Source organism: Balaenoptera physalus (genome assembly GCF_965194825.1).
Source record: "Balaenoptera physalus genome assembly, chromosome: 5".
Lineage (NCBI taxonomy): Eukaryota > Metazoa > Chordata > Mammalia > Artiodactyla > Balaenopteridae > Balaenoptera > Balaenoptera physalus.
The window spans coordinates 58,385,209-58,398,284 of NC_138884.1; the positions used below are offsets into that span (position 1 = coordinate 58,385,209).

Here is a 13,076-nt window from a genome sequence, read left to right on the forward strand (position 1 = left end):
CCATTGCAAAGCAGTTTTAAAAATCGAGCCATTTCGTTTTCCAACATCACTTTCCCATTACAGAAACTTCAGAATTGAGTACATTTATCAAAGGTAGTAAACAAACATGGAGGTATAAGCTGACAGGAAACACTTTAGAGGAACATCTGAAAAGTCAGTGTCAAGAATTATGAGGGATCTATATCAGCCTTTTATTGACCAAGGAATTTGATGACAGATCCAACAATCAGTTAAATTGCCTCCAGTAACTATACTTTGTGACAACTTACTACAGAATTTTCCTTCCGTCTTCAGCACTGGGGCAAAAGGATAGCTAGAAGTAAAACCAATAACTTTAAATTTTGATAGAGAGATAGATATTTGGTAAACACTACAGTTGAACTAGTAGGATGGGTCTAACATGCCTGGTCCAGACTCTTGGGTTAGCTGTCTGCTACTGTTGTCTTCTTCTTCTGTCCTAGCTTGGTGAAGCTTGAATTAGTTAGTTGAAGTCAGGTGCGAGAAACAGGGCCCGAAGTCCATTTAGGTGGAGGGGCCTTTTTATTTATTTATTTTTATTTATTTATTTTTAAATTTTTTTTACACCACCCCCCACCCCACACGGCTTTCCCCCCTTGGTATCCATACGTTTGTTCTCTACATCTGTGTCTCAATTTCTGCCCTGCAAACCGGTTCATCTGTACCATTTTTCTAGGCTCCACATATATGCGTTAATATACGATATTTGTTTTTCTCTTTCTGACTTACTTCACTCTGTATGACAGTCTCTAGATCCATGCATGTCTCAACAAATGACCCAATTTCATTCCATTTTATGGCTGAGTAATATTCCATTGTATATATGTACCACATCTTCTTCATCCATTCGTCTGTCAATGGGCATTTAGGTTGCTTCCATGACCTGGCTATTGTAAATAGTGCTGCAATGAACATTGGGGTGCATGTGTCTTTTTGAATTATGGTTTTCTCTGGGTATATGCCCAGTAGTGGGATTGCTGGGTCATAGGGTAATTCTATTTTTAGTTTTTTAAGGAACCTCCATACTGTTCTCCATAGTGGCTGTATCAATTTACATTCCCACCAACAGTGCAAGAGGGTTCCCTTTTCTCCACCCCCTCTCCAGCATTTGTTGTTTGTAGATTTTCTGATGATGGCCATTCTAACTGGTGTGAGGTGATACCTCACTGTAGTTTTGATTTGCATTTCGCTAATAATTAGTGATGTTGAGCAGCTTTTCATGTGCTTCTTGGCCACCTGTATGTCTTCTTTGGAGAAATGTCTATTTAGGTTTTCTGCCCATTTTTGGATTGGGTTGTTTGTTTTTTCAGTATTGAGCTGCATGAGCTGTTTATATGCTTTGGAGATTAATCCTTTGTCTGTTGATTCGTTTGCAAATATTTTCTCCCATTCTGAGGGTTGTTGTTTCGTCTTGTTTATGGTTTCCTTTGCTGTGCAAAAGCTTTGAAGTTTCATTAGGTCCCATTTGTTTATTTTTGTTTTTATCTCCATTACTCTAGGAGGTGGATCAAAAAAGATCTTACTGTGATTTATGTCAAAGAGTGTTCTTCCTATGTTTTCCTCTAAGAGTTTGATAGTATCCGGTCTCACATTTAGGTCTCTAATCCATTTTGAGTTTATTTTTCTGTATGGTGTTAGGGAGTGTTCTAATTTCATTCTTTTACATGTAGCTGTCCAGTTTTCCCAGCACCACTTATTGAAGAGACTGTCTTTTCCCCATTGTATATCTTTGCCTCCTTTGTCATACATTAGCTGACCATAGGTGCGTGGGTTTATCTCTGGGCTTTCTTATCTTGTTCCATTGATCTACATTTCTGTTTTTGTGCCAGTACCATATTGTCTTGAGGACTGTAGCTTTGTAGTATAGTCTGAAGTCAGGGAATCTGATTCCTCCGGCTCCGCTTTTTTCCCTCAAGACTGCTTTGGCTCTTCGGAGTCTTTTGTGTCTCCATACAAATTTTAAGATTTTTTGTTCTAGTTCCGTAAAAAATGCCATTGGTAATTTGATAGGGATTGCATTGAATCTGTAGATTGCTTTGGGTAATATAGCCATTTTCACAATATTGATTCTTCCAATCCAAGAACATGGTATATCTCTCCATCTGTTGGTATCATCTTTAACTTCTTTCATCTTATAGTCTTATAGTTTTCTGCATACAGGTCTTTTCTCTCCCCAGGTAGGTTTATTCCTAGTTATTTTATTCTTTTTGTTGCAATGGTAAATGGGAGTGTTTCCTTAATTTCTCTTTCAGATTTTTCATCATTAGTATATAGGAATGCAAGAGATTTCTGTGCATTAATTTTGTATCCTGCAACTTTACCACATTCATTGATTAGCTCTAGTAGCTTTCTGGTGGCATCTTTAGGATTCTCTATGTATAGTATCATGTATCTGCAAACAGTGACAGTTTTACTTCTTCTTTTTCAATTTGTATTCCTTTTATTTCTTTTTCTTCTCTGATTACCATGGCTAGGACTTCCAAAACTATGTTGAATAATAGTAGTGAGAGTGGACATCCTTGTCTCGTTCCTGATTTTAGAGGAAATGCTTTCAGTTTTTCACCATTGAGAATGATGTTTGCTGTAGGTTTGTCATATATGGCCTTTATTATGTTGAGGTAGGTTCCCTCTATGCCCACTTTCTGCAGAGTTTTTTATCATAAATCGGTGTTGAATTTTGTCAAAAGCTTTTTCTGCATCTATTGAGATGATCATACGGTTTTTATTCTTCAGTTTGTTAATGTGGTGTATCACATTGATTGATTTGTGTATATTGAAGAATCCTTGCATCCCTGGGATAAATCCCACTTGATCATGGTGTATGATACTTTTAATGTGTTGTTGGATTCTGTTTGCTAGTATTTTGTTGAAGATTTTTGAATCTATATTCATCAGTGATATTGGTCTGTAATTTTCTTTTTTTGTAGTATCTTTCTCTGGTTTTGGTATCAGGGTGATGGTGGCCTCATAGAGTGAGTTTGGGAGTGTTCCTTCCTCTGCAATTTTTTGGAAGAGTTTGAGAAGAATGGGTGTTAGCTCTTCTCTAAATGTTTGATAGAATTCACCTGTGAAGCCGTCTGGTCCTGGACTTTTGTTTGTTGGAAGATTTTTAATCACAGTTTCAATTTCATTACTTGTGATTGGTCTGTTCATATTTTCTATTTCTACCCGGTTCAGTCTTGGAAGGTTATACCTTTCTGAGAATTTGCCCATTTCTTCCAGGTTGTCCATTTTATTGGCATATAGTTGCTTGTACTAGTCTCTTAGGATGCTTTGTATTTCTGTGGTGTCTGTTGTAACTTCTCCTTTTTCAATTCTAATTTTATTGATTTGAGTCCTCTCCTTCTTTTTCTTGATGAGTCTGGCTCATGGTTTATCAATTTTGTTTATCTTCTCAAAGAGCCAGCCTTTAGTTTTATTGATCTTTGCTATTGTTTTCTTTATTTCTATTTCATTTATTTCTGCTCTGATCTTGATGATTTCTTTCCTTCTGCTAACTTTGGGTTTTGCTTGTTCTTCTTTCTCTAGTTCCTTTAGGTGTAAGGTTAGATGGTTTATTTGAGATTTTTCTTGTTTCTTGAGGTAGGCTTGTATAGCTATAAACTTCCCTGTTAGAACTGCTTTTGCTGCATCCCATAGGTTTTGGATCATCGTGTTTTCATTGTCATTTGTCTCTAGGTATTTTTTAATTTCCTCCTTGATTTCTTCAGTGTTGTCTTGGTTATTTAGTAACGTATTGTTTAGCCTCCACGTGTTTGTGTTTTTTACATTTTTTTTCCCTGTAATTCATTTCTCATCTCATAGCGTTGTGGTCAGAAAAGATGCTTGATATGATTTCAATTTTCTTAAATTTACTGAGGCTTGATTTGTTACCCAAGATGTGATCTATCCTGGAGAATGTTCCGTGCGCCCTTGAGAAGAAAGTGTAATCTGCTGTTTTTGGATGGAATGTCCTATAAATATCAATTAAATCTATCTGGTCTATTGTGTCATTTGAAGCTTGTGTTTCCTTATTAATTTTCTGTTTGGATGATCTGTCCATTGGTGTTAAGTGAGGTGTTAAAGTCCCCCACTATTACTGTGTTACTGCCGATTTCCTCTTTTATAGCTCTTAGCAGTTGCCTTATGTATTGAGGTGCTCCTATGTTGGGTGCATATATATTTATCATTGTTATATCATCTTCTTGGATTGATCCCTTGATCATTATGTAGTGTCCTGCCTTGTCTCTTGTAACATTCTTTATTTTAAAATCTAATTTATCTGATATGACTATTGCTACTCCAGCTTTCTTTTGATTTCCATTTGCATGGAATATATTTTTCCATCCCCTCACTTTCAGTCTGTATGTGTCCCGAGGTCTGAAGCGGGTCTCTTGTAGACAGCATATATATGCGTCTTGTTTTTGTATCCATTCAGGAAGCCTGTGTCTTTTGGTTGGAGCATTTAATCCATTCATGTTTAAGGTAATTATCGATATGTATGTTCCTATGACCATTTTCTTAATTGTTTGGGGTTTGTTTTTGTAGGTCCTTTTCTTCTCTTGTGTTTCCCAGTTAGAGAAGTTCCTTTAGCAATTGTTGTAGAGCTGGTTTGGTGGTGCTGAATTCTCTTATCTTTTGCTTGTCTGTAAAGCTTTTGATTTCTCCATCGAATCTGAATGAGATCCTTGCTGGGTAGAGTAATCTTGGTTGTAGTTTCTTCCTTTTCATCACTTTAAGTGTATCATGCCACTCCCTTCTGGCTTGTAGAGTTTCTGCTGAGAAATCAGCTGTCAACCTTATGGGAGTTCCCTTGTATGTTATTTGTCATTTTTCCCTTGCTGCTTTCAATAATTTTTCTTTGTCTTTAATTTTTGCAAATTTGATTATTATGTGTCTTGGCATGTTTCTCCTTGGGTTTATCCTGTATGGGACTCTCTGCTCTTGCTGGACTTGCATGGCTATTTCCTTTCCCATGTTAGGGAAGTTTTCAACTATAATCTCTTCAAATATTTTCTCTGGTCCTTTCTTTGTCTCTTCTTCTTCTGGGACCCCTATAATGCGAATGTTGTTGCATTTAATGTTGTCCCAGAGGTCTCTTAGGCTGTCTTCATTTCTTTTCATTCTTTTTTCTTTAGTCTGTTCTGCAGCAGTGAATTCCACCATTCTGTCTTCCAGGTCACTTATCCGTTCTTCTGCCTCAGTTATTCTGCTATTGATTCCTTCTAGTGTATTTTTCATTTCAGTTATTGTATTGGTCATCTCTGTTTGTTTGTTCTTTAATTCTTCTAGGTCTTTGTTAATCATTTCTTGCATCTTCTCAATCTTTGCCTCCATTCTTATTCCGAGGTCCTGGATCATCTTCACTATCATTATTCTGAATTCTTTTTCTGGAAGGTTGCCTATCTCCACTTCATTTAGTTGTTTCTCTGGGGTTTTATGTTGTTCCTTCATCTGGTACATAGCCCTCTGCCTTTTCATCTTGTCTGTCTTTCTGTGAATGTGGTTTTTGTTCCACAGGCTGCAGGATTGTACTTCTTCTGGCTTCTGCTGTCTGCCCTCTGGTGGATGAGGCTATCTAGGAGGCTTGTGCAAGTTTGGAGGGGCCTTTTTAAAAATGAGAGATGTGGGGGACTTCCCTGGCGGTCCAGTGGTTAGAACTCGGCACTTTCACTGCTGGGGCCCAGGTTTGATCCCTGGTTGGGGAACTAAGGTTCCACAAGCCACGTGGCAAGGCCCAAAATAAATAAATAAAATAAAGATGTGAATCCATGAATTAATGTCTTTCGGTTTGGCTGTACATGGATCAGTTAATAATACTTGACAAGGTTCTTGCCATCGTGGCTGCAAAGATCTTTTATTTGATGTCCTTTCTAATAAACAAAACCTTTAGATAGTATTCCATGATCCTTAAGGTTTTCATCTCCTAGAAGCTTGCTGTAAAAGGAGCTAGTTACCAGTTTTTTAAAGTGTCTCAATAAGACCCTGTCAATAATGTAATATATTTCTTTTGAACCACCATGGGTGAAAGTTTCCAAAAATATTGTTTTTTCTATAAAACCATTTTCTCGGATGCCCAAGGGGTAACAAATGTACATGCTGGAGTAATGGCAATTGTGCTTCAATAGACACTATAAGGTTTTTCTGGTTTGTTTTTTAATCAGGTCTAAACCATATTTGTGTGGTGGGGTCAAAATTCTGCTTTTTTGTTCCAGTATCTGCTTCTTTTCTTTAGCGGTGGCTTCCTGAGCCTGTAGAAAGAAATCTTTTATTTCATTAGCAGGGTTAATGGAGAGCAGTGGACATTCTCAAGGCTGGGCAAGATTAGTGTTTAAAGCTGACTGTTTGGCTGCAGCATCAACAAGCTGATTTCCTTTCGCTTCCACAGTGTCAGATTTGGAATGCCCTGGTGTTTTAATAATTGCTAACTGTTTGAGCAGTTGCATAACAATTAACAACTCTGCAACCTGTTTTCCTTTTTTTTTTTGGCTGCACCTCGCGGCTTGCAGGATCTTAGTTCCCCGACCAGGGATTGAACCCCAGCCCCTGGCAGTGAAAGTGCTAAGTTCTAACCACTGGCCCACCAGGGAATTCCCCCATTTTTTAAATAGGTTGTCTTGAAGAGATTAAAAACCTCATTGTTTCCACAGCATTCCAAAATTGTGTGCCACTCCAAAAGCATAGCAACTGTCAGTGTAAAAATTTGTTATCTTGTCTTTGGCTAGTTGGCAAGCTTTGGTTAAGGCAATTAGTTCAGCTTATTTTGCTGACATTGTTTCTGGTAAATAAGAACTTTCAGTTGTGTCCACTGTGGTTGTTATTGCATACCCAGCTTGGTAATATTCATCCCTTAAGGAGGACCCATCTGTAAATCAAATAGATTAGCCTTATCAATAGGAGCTTCTTGTAAGTCATTCCTGGGAGCAAAAAGATAATCTGTTAACACTATGCAGTTTGGTTGTTTTCTTCCTGTAGTGCTGGAAGCAAAGTTGCAGGGTTAAGGTTATTACATAGAAGCAAGATAGTATTAGGTGCAGAAAGCAACAATGCCTCTTAAGAAGTTAGTTGGCATACAGAATAGTGCTAAATGTAGTGAGAGTTTAGAAGAGACTCAACTGAGTGTGGGACATAAATAGTTAAAGGAGACCCCATTACTATGTCTTCAGTAGTCTTACATAAGAGAACCCTTGCTGAAAGGGTCCACATACAACGTAGAAGTCCTTTTGCTACCGAGTCTAATTTAGTTTTGGAGCGTAAAAGCAAGTCATTTACAAGCATTTTTGTAAAAGGGTCAGAGTAAGACAATAGCTATCTATAAGTGACAAAAGACTTAAAAGCATGGTTAAAGACCTGATTACAATGCAATTGTCAAGGAAATTTGGCTATTTCTGTGACGTATGAAATTTTAAGATAATGACTAGAATTATGGACATTTCAAATTTTAGGAACTTCATATAATTTCTAGAACATTTATATTAATAATGTTTACCCATGGAATATAACTTAAGAAGGTTTATCATTACTCATTTGACAATGTTTCCCATGTAATTTAACAGACCAAATAAGCCTGATTATTTTAATATCTCTCTTTGAGATGTTCAGGGGCCCTCTGTAGTATCCCAAAGTTAGCTAGAGGTCAAAAGAACTTCATTTAGAATTTGATTTGAGAAAGTTTGTCAAAGATATCAAAAGGTTTTAAATGTTTGGCCAAGTAGGATCATAAGTCACTGTGAAACAATATTTATTCACTTAACCAGAGTGACAGTAAACGATTTCAAAGGCAAGGTCAGAAAGTTACTGGTAAAGAAACTTCACAATCTGTTATTAAAAGCAAATTAACATTTCAAAGAAAACTTAGAGAAAAAAATCAAATTCTAGTTTTACACCTTTTCACACTTAATATTAAAATTCACTTATTTAATCAAATTCAATCTAATCTAAGACAGTCTTTTTTTTCTTTTTTTTTGGCTGCATTGGTTCTTCATTGCTGAGCGCTGGCTTTCTCTAGTTGCGGCGAGCGGGGGTTACTCTTGTTGCGGTGTGCGGGCTTCTCATTGCGGTGGCTTCTCTTGCTGCAGAGCACGGGCTCTAGGCATGCGGGCTTCAGTAGTTGTGGCTTGCAGGCTCTAGAGTGCAGGCTCAGTAGTTGTGGTGCACGGGCTTAGTTGCTCTGCGGCATGTGGGATCTTCCCAGACTAAGGATCGAACCCGTGTGCCCTGCATTGGCAGGCGGATTCTTAACCACTGCGCCACCAGGGAAGTTCCTCTAAGATAGTCTTATGACCATGCATAAAACTCTTTTCTCAAGGTTCCCATTTTAGAATAAATTTCTAGAAATATATGCCATTTCATAGTATAATCTTTCAATAAAGCACAAAATATTTATTAATATTCTCATACATATTTAGTTTCATTGTAATAAGAAGTCAAAAATAGGTAAACATAGACTCCTTTAGCAATTAATGTTTCAGCATTTTATCTTATTAAAAATGGTCTAGAGGAAAAAAAATGATCTAGACATTCAATGAATTTCCATCATTTAACTTATCAGAACTCTAAGGTTTCAAGTTGCCAGAAATCTGGAGAAACTATTTTTAGGTAGACATACCATAAAACATAATTGTTCTTAAATAGTTTACCCAAAACCTTTTCTCTCATTTATATCTATTTCATTACCTATGAAAATATCATCAGATCATTAATTTTCTTGTTAACAAATTTTATAACTTAGATAAATGAACTTATTGAATTTCAGTAAACCTAGGTGCAATAAAAGTATTCTACTTAATGTTGATGACTCTAAAAACATGTCTATATTAATTAAACCATCAGTTTAAACTTGCTTCTTTTTTCAGTAAAGATTAATCCTAGATCACGTGATCCTTTAAAAATTTGTGTTAGTTTAAGTTACATTTAGAAATATTTGATTTGTAAGCACTTGCTTTTAAGTCAATTAAATAGAGCTCTTTTACAAATTAATTTTGATAACACCATCCAGAGGTAGAGTTATATTGTTTTTATAGCATATACACAGACATACATACATCCAGATAGACACAGACAGAGATCTCATAGTTTTCTTGCTTGAGTTTTAGAAAGCTCCCCTTTCCTTTTTTTTCCCCCTTTCAGTTTTAAGTTCTATTAATTGAGCCAAGGCTGTAGTCTCAGGCGATATGGGCTATGTTTACATTTCAAGACATGATAAGAGTTATAACTTTAAGCTTTCTCCTAGGAATACTTTTGTTCTCTCAGGGTCAGAATTTTGCAAAAATGTTTTATCAAGCTGGTTTTCTCTACAGTTTTGTAATGTCAAAAGAGTTCTATCCTGGCCATTTAAGAGTTAAGATTAAAGTGCTTGCAAGCATTGGCTTTGTTTCAATTGTACACGAAGCCAGCCGGGGTTCCAGGAGTGGGTGCCCATACTGGAGCTGTTCGGCCTTAGAGGCACGGTTTCCCGTTATTCATTTGGTACCCTAATTCAGATATGATCTGAACAACTTTCTGAGGAGAGTGTGATGGATCGAATGTGTGCTGCTTCTGAGTCTAGCTTCCCAAGGAGTTACCCTTGGGTCTGTTCGACTCTCTTACATGTCTGAGTCTCTCCCTCCAGCAGTCTAAAACTGCCATGGGTGCCCAGAGCACTAGGTGATTGTGCCTTATTGTGCCCCCTGGGGAGCAGAATTTACTTAATGATTGTACTGGGATCCCCTGTAGGACCACTGCATGGCATGAGGATTGATTCTCAGACGCTTCCGCTAGGTTCTCAGTCACCTGAGGACACATTATGGCCGGAAGGAGCGAAGTCCCTTTTCTTCAGAGCTGAGCAGGCTCAGTCTCTCATTTCACCAGCAACAGTTTGTTCAGACCATGTATACATAATCTTTCCAATTTAAGCCAAATTTAAAAAAAAAGATGGCCAATCCAGTTTACTTCAAAGTTCCTCCTAGGTGTCTGCCTAGGAATTTCCCCTTCTGTCCCTGCCTAGGAAATAGGAAGTATACCAGTATCCCCTTAGGACTCCAAGTCCCAAGAGAAACAGCTTGAATAAAATTCAGGACGTCATTTAAAGCAATGGTGTCTGGATATCAGAAGAACTCACCAAAGCACCTGAGGAATACTGAGAAGTGGATGGGGCTCAAAGGGCCCATGCTGGTACCAAGCACTGGTTCGGGGTAGACGCCAGGTGTCCTTTTGTGGGTGTCTCTGATATCCTGTTGGCTACCCCAAGAAAATGACGAGGAAAATTCAGTTAACTATCAAGTTAAGAAGAAAAATAAAGGGAACTTTATTTGAGCCAAACAGGATTGTAACCTAGGAAGCAGCTTCTCAGAAAGCTCTAAGAACTGTTCCACTTGTTAGGAGTCAAAGGCACAGTCATATACATTTTGGAGACGAAGAATTGTACATCAAAATGACACACCGATATTTTACATGAAGTTCATCAAGGATACGCAGTCCAGGTAAGCATGGGCAAAGGGAGCAGCAAGTCACCATGACCCCCTATGGAGCTGGGAAAGAGCACTGTTCTTCTACGAAGTCACATTGCTAGCATAAGAAGAAAGAAAAAAAATTCATCTATATGCTTCCGCAGGCACCCCCATCTTTGAGAAGGTCTGGTTAATGTGAAATGCAGATGCATACTACACACTAGGGAGGGAAGGAAGAAGCCCAAACAAACACAGAGAGAATTTTGTGTTTAATTTTTCTTGTCCTGCCTTGAAATGTAAATTTTATTTCATCAGAGATGTGACTAGGATATTCAGGAGTTCAGAGGAGGGGCGTGTTGGACTGGCTTCTTTAAGGAAGGTGAGGCCTGAAGTGGGCCTTAAGGAATGAGTAAAGTTAGTCAAGTGTGGACTAGGACATTCCAGGTAAGAGCAAGAACCCAGAAGTCGTGGTGGTCAAGAAGTAGAGTCGAAGAAAGGAGAAAAGAGAGATGAGGCTGGAGGAGGAGGCTTTTGGGAAGATGAGTTCTATTTGCGTTACCTGGAGTCTGAGGCACCCCAAAATTCAGCAGGAAGCTGGGTGTGTGAGGCTGAAGTTTAGAGTTAGTCTGAAATGGAGATGGAGATTTAAGAGGGAGGAAGTGATAGCTGAAAGTGTGAGTTGACTCAGTTATTTAAGAAGCATATACAGAGTGAGGAGAGCAGACATTTGAGACTAGAATACAAATCAAATCGACATTTAAGGGGTGGATAGAGGAAAATGAGCTCAGGAAGGAGAGAGAAGAAAGAGACAGTATGAAATAAAATACATATTTTATGGCAAGACAAGAAGAATTTAAACATAAAAAAATTTCTCTGCCCTTTGGCCTCCTCTCTCCCCTCTACTGTGAACTGTGTATCTGCATTATGCATCGACCAAACCGCCCCCATCGGCAGGATACCTGCTCAGCCGTAAAGACAACATTTTCCCAGCACCAGCAAGACAATTGCTTGAAGATGACATTCCTTCTTGATCTTGTAAGGGGTCACATGACCCGCCACTTTGTACTTGCAGATCTGGATTGTGTAAACTGTAATACATCATTTGCTGTACAGCTCTCTGTCTCAAAAAAAACTTACATAACTGTGCCTTGATTTCTAACCAGCAGAACAGTTCTCAGAGCTTTCTGAGACCCTCTTCCTGCGTTATAAATCCTCAAATTTGGCTCAAATAAAATTTTCCAACTCTTTCTTAGATTGACTGATTAATGTTGTGTCAACAAGAGATAGGCGCATGACATCATGGAAAGCCAAGGGGTAGAATTTAAATCAAGGCATGACTTGTGACATGATGGCCTTGCTGTTCTGGCAAGGTCAAGGCTGAAAAGATGAAGGCATTGGAGACATCAGCATGAAAAGGTCTGGTCAATAGTGATGATGAAAAACATGGTGTTAAGAGGAATTAAGGAGAAAATAAGTGGTCTACTCTAGAGAAATCTGGATGAGAAGGAAAGAGAAGCTGGGTTATAGCTTGAGGGATATAGGAGGTCAAAGGATGATGATGATGATGAAATGCTCGGAGAAGAGACTTCAGTATGTTTTTAGACTGAAGAAAATCTAGTAGGAAGGTTGAAAACATAGGGGAGAGATGAGATGACACATGGAGGGAACATAGGGGAGGAATATCTCATGCACTGAGGCTGGGGAGGTGGGGGGAGGGTGCTATCACATGATAGCCTCACATTTTTTTTTATGATGTGGGAGACAAGGTTCATAGATAATTTGGTCTACCTGAACTAATATTCTGCCCAAATCTCCCTATTGCAGGTTCCTTCTTCCTTTTGTCAGCAAACAATTCACTCTCCCTTGGACCTGCTATCTGCGTCCTGCAGAAACATTACACTTAAGCTATGGGAAGTGGCGCCTCAACCCAACATCATTTTGCTTTCCAGAATGCAGAGAAAGGTATGTGCTTCCCACCTTCAGACTAACTGTGGGTACCCTGAAGCCTACATGGCATAGGAAGGGGCTTCTCAGGGTGGGCAGTAAATCGTTACATTTCTCCTCATGCTAACTCTTGAAAATCGGCTTCTCCTCCTTGTGACATGACCACTAGGATGCTCAGCTGAATGTCTTAGGACTTGATGAACTATATTTAATAGAATTAAAATTTACTCAAGGAGTCAGTGTTGTCCATTGGGGTTTATCCCAAACTACACCTTTACAACTGAATGAAATAAGATTGGGCAAAAAGGAAATGAAAGGGCATTCTAGGTAGAGGGTACAAAGGTCGTGAAGTAGCAAGGAGAGAGACATATTCAAGGAACTGAGTGGTCTGAAGTGAACAAGATGGAGGGTGACATGGCATGAGGTTGCTGAGGTGTGCAGAGCCCACGTCACTCAGGAGCTTGTAGGATTTTAAACTTTATCCTAAAGACAAGAAGAACCACTGAAGATTTCAAAACAGGGAGTTCTAGAATAAGATTTACATACATAAAAGACCCTTCTGGCTTCCATGAAGAAGGGATTGAGGCAGGCTGGATGGTGGTGGTAAGAGTAGAAGGAAGAACTATTTATTTATTTATTTATTTATTTATTATTTTTTTAAAATAAATTTATTTATTTATTTAATTTATTTTGGCTGTGTTGGGTCTT

General features: G+C 38.4%; 2 protein-coding genes across 3 annotated transcripts in view; both read left to right on the top strand.

The window, feature by feature from the left end:
• NAAA (N-acylethanolamine acid amidase) overlaps positions 1–12,342 on the top strand; it is a 61,660-nt gene extending 49,318 nt beyond the window's left edge. Inside the window, exon 10 of one of the 2 annotated variants that reach the window (XR_014264283.1) lies at positions 12,249–12,336. The gene's annotated coding sequence lies outside the window, so the exon portion shown is untranslated. Of the gene's footprint in view, positions 1–12,248 lie in introns of both variants that reach the window. The other variant, XM_082463908.1, reaches the window with a different exon arrangement.
• The window catches only part of PPEF2 (protein phosphatase with EF-hand domain 2), a 32,263-nt gene continuing 31,438 nt past the window's right edge, over positions 12,252–13,076 (top strand). Inside the window, exon 1 of the mRNA XM_082463772.1 lies at positions 12,252–12,386. Within this exon, the coding sequence (XP_082319898.1) occupies positions 12,332–12,386 (55 nt within the window). The 5' untranslated portion in view covers positions 12,252–12,331. The remainder of the gene's footprint in view (positions 12,387–13,076) is intronic.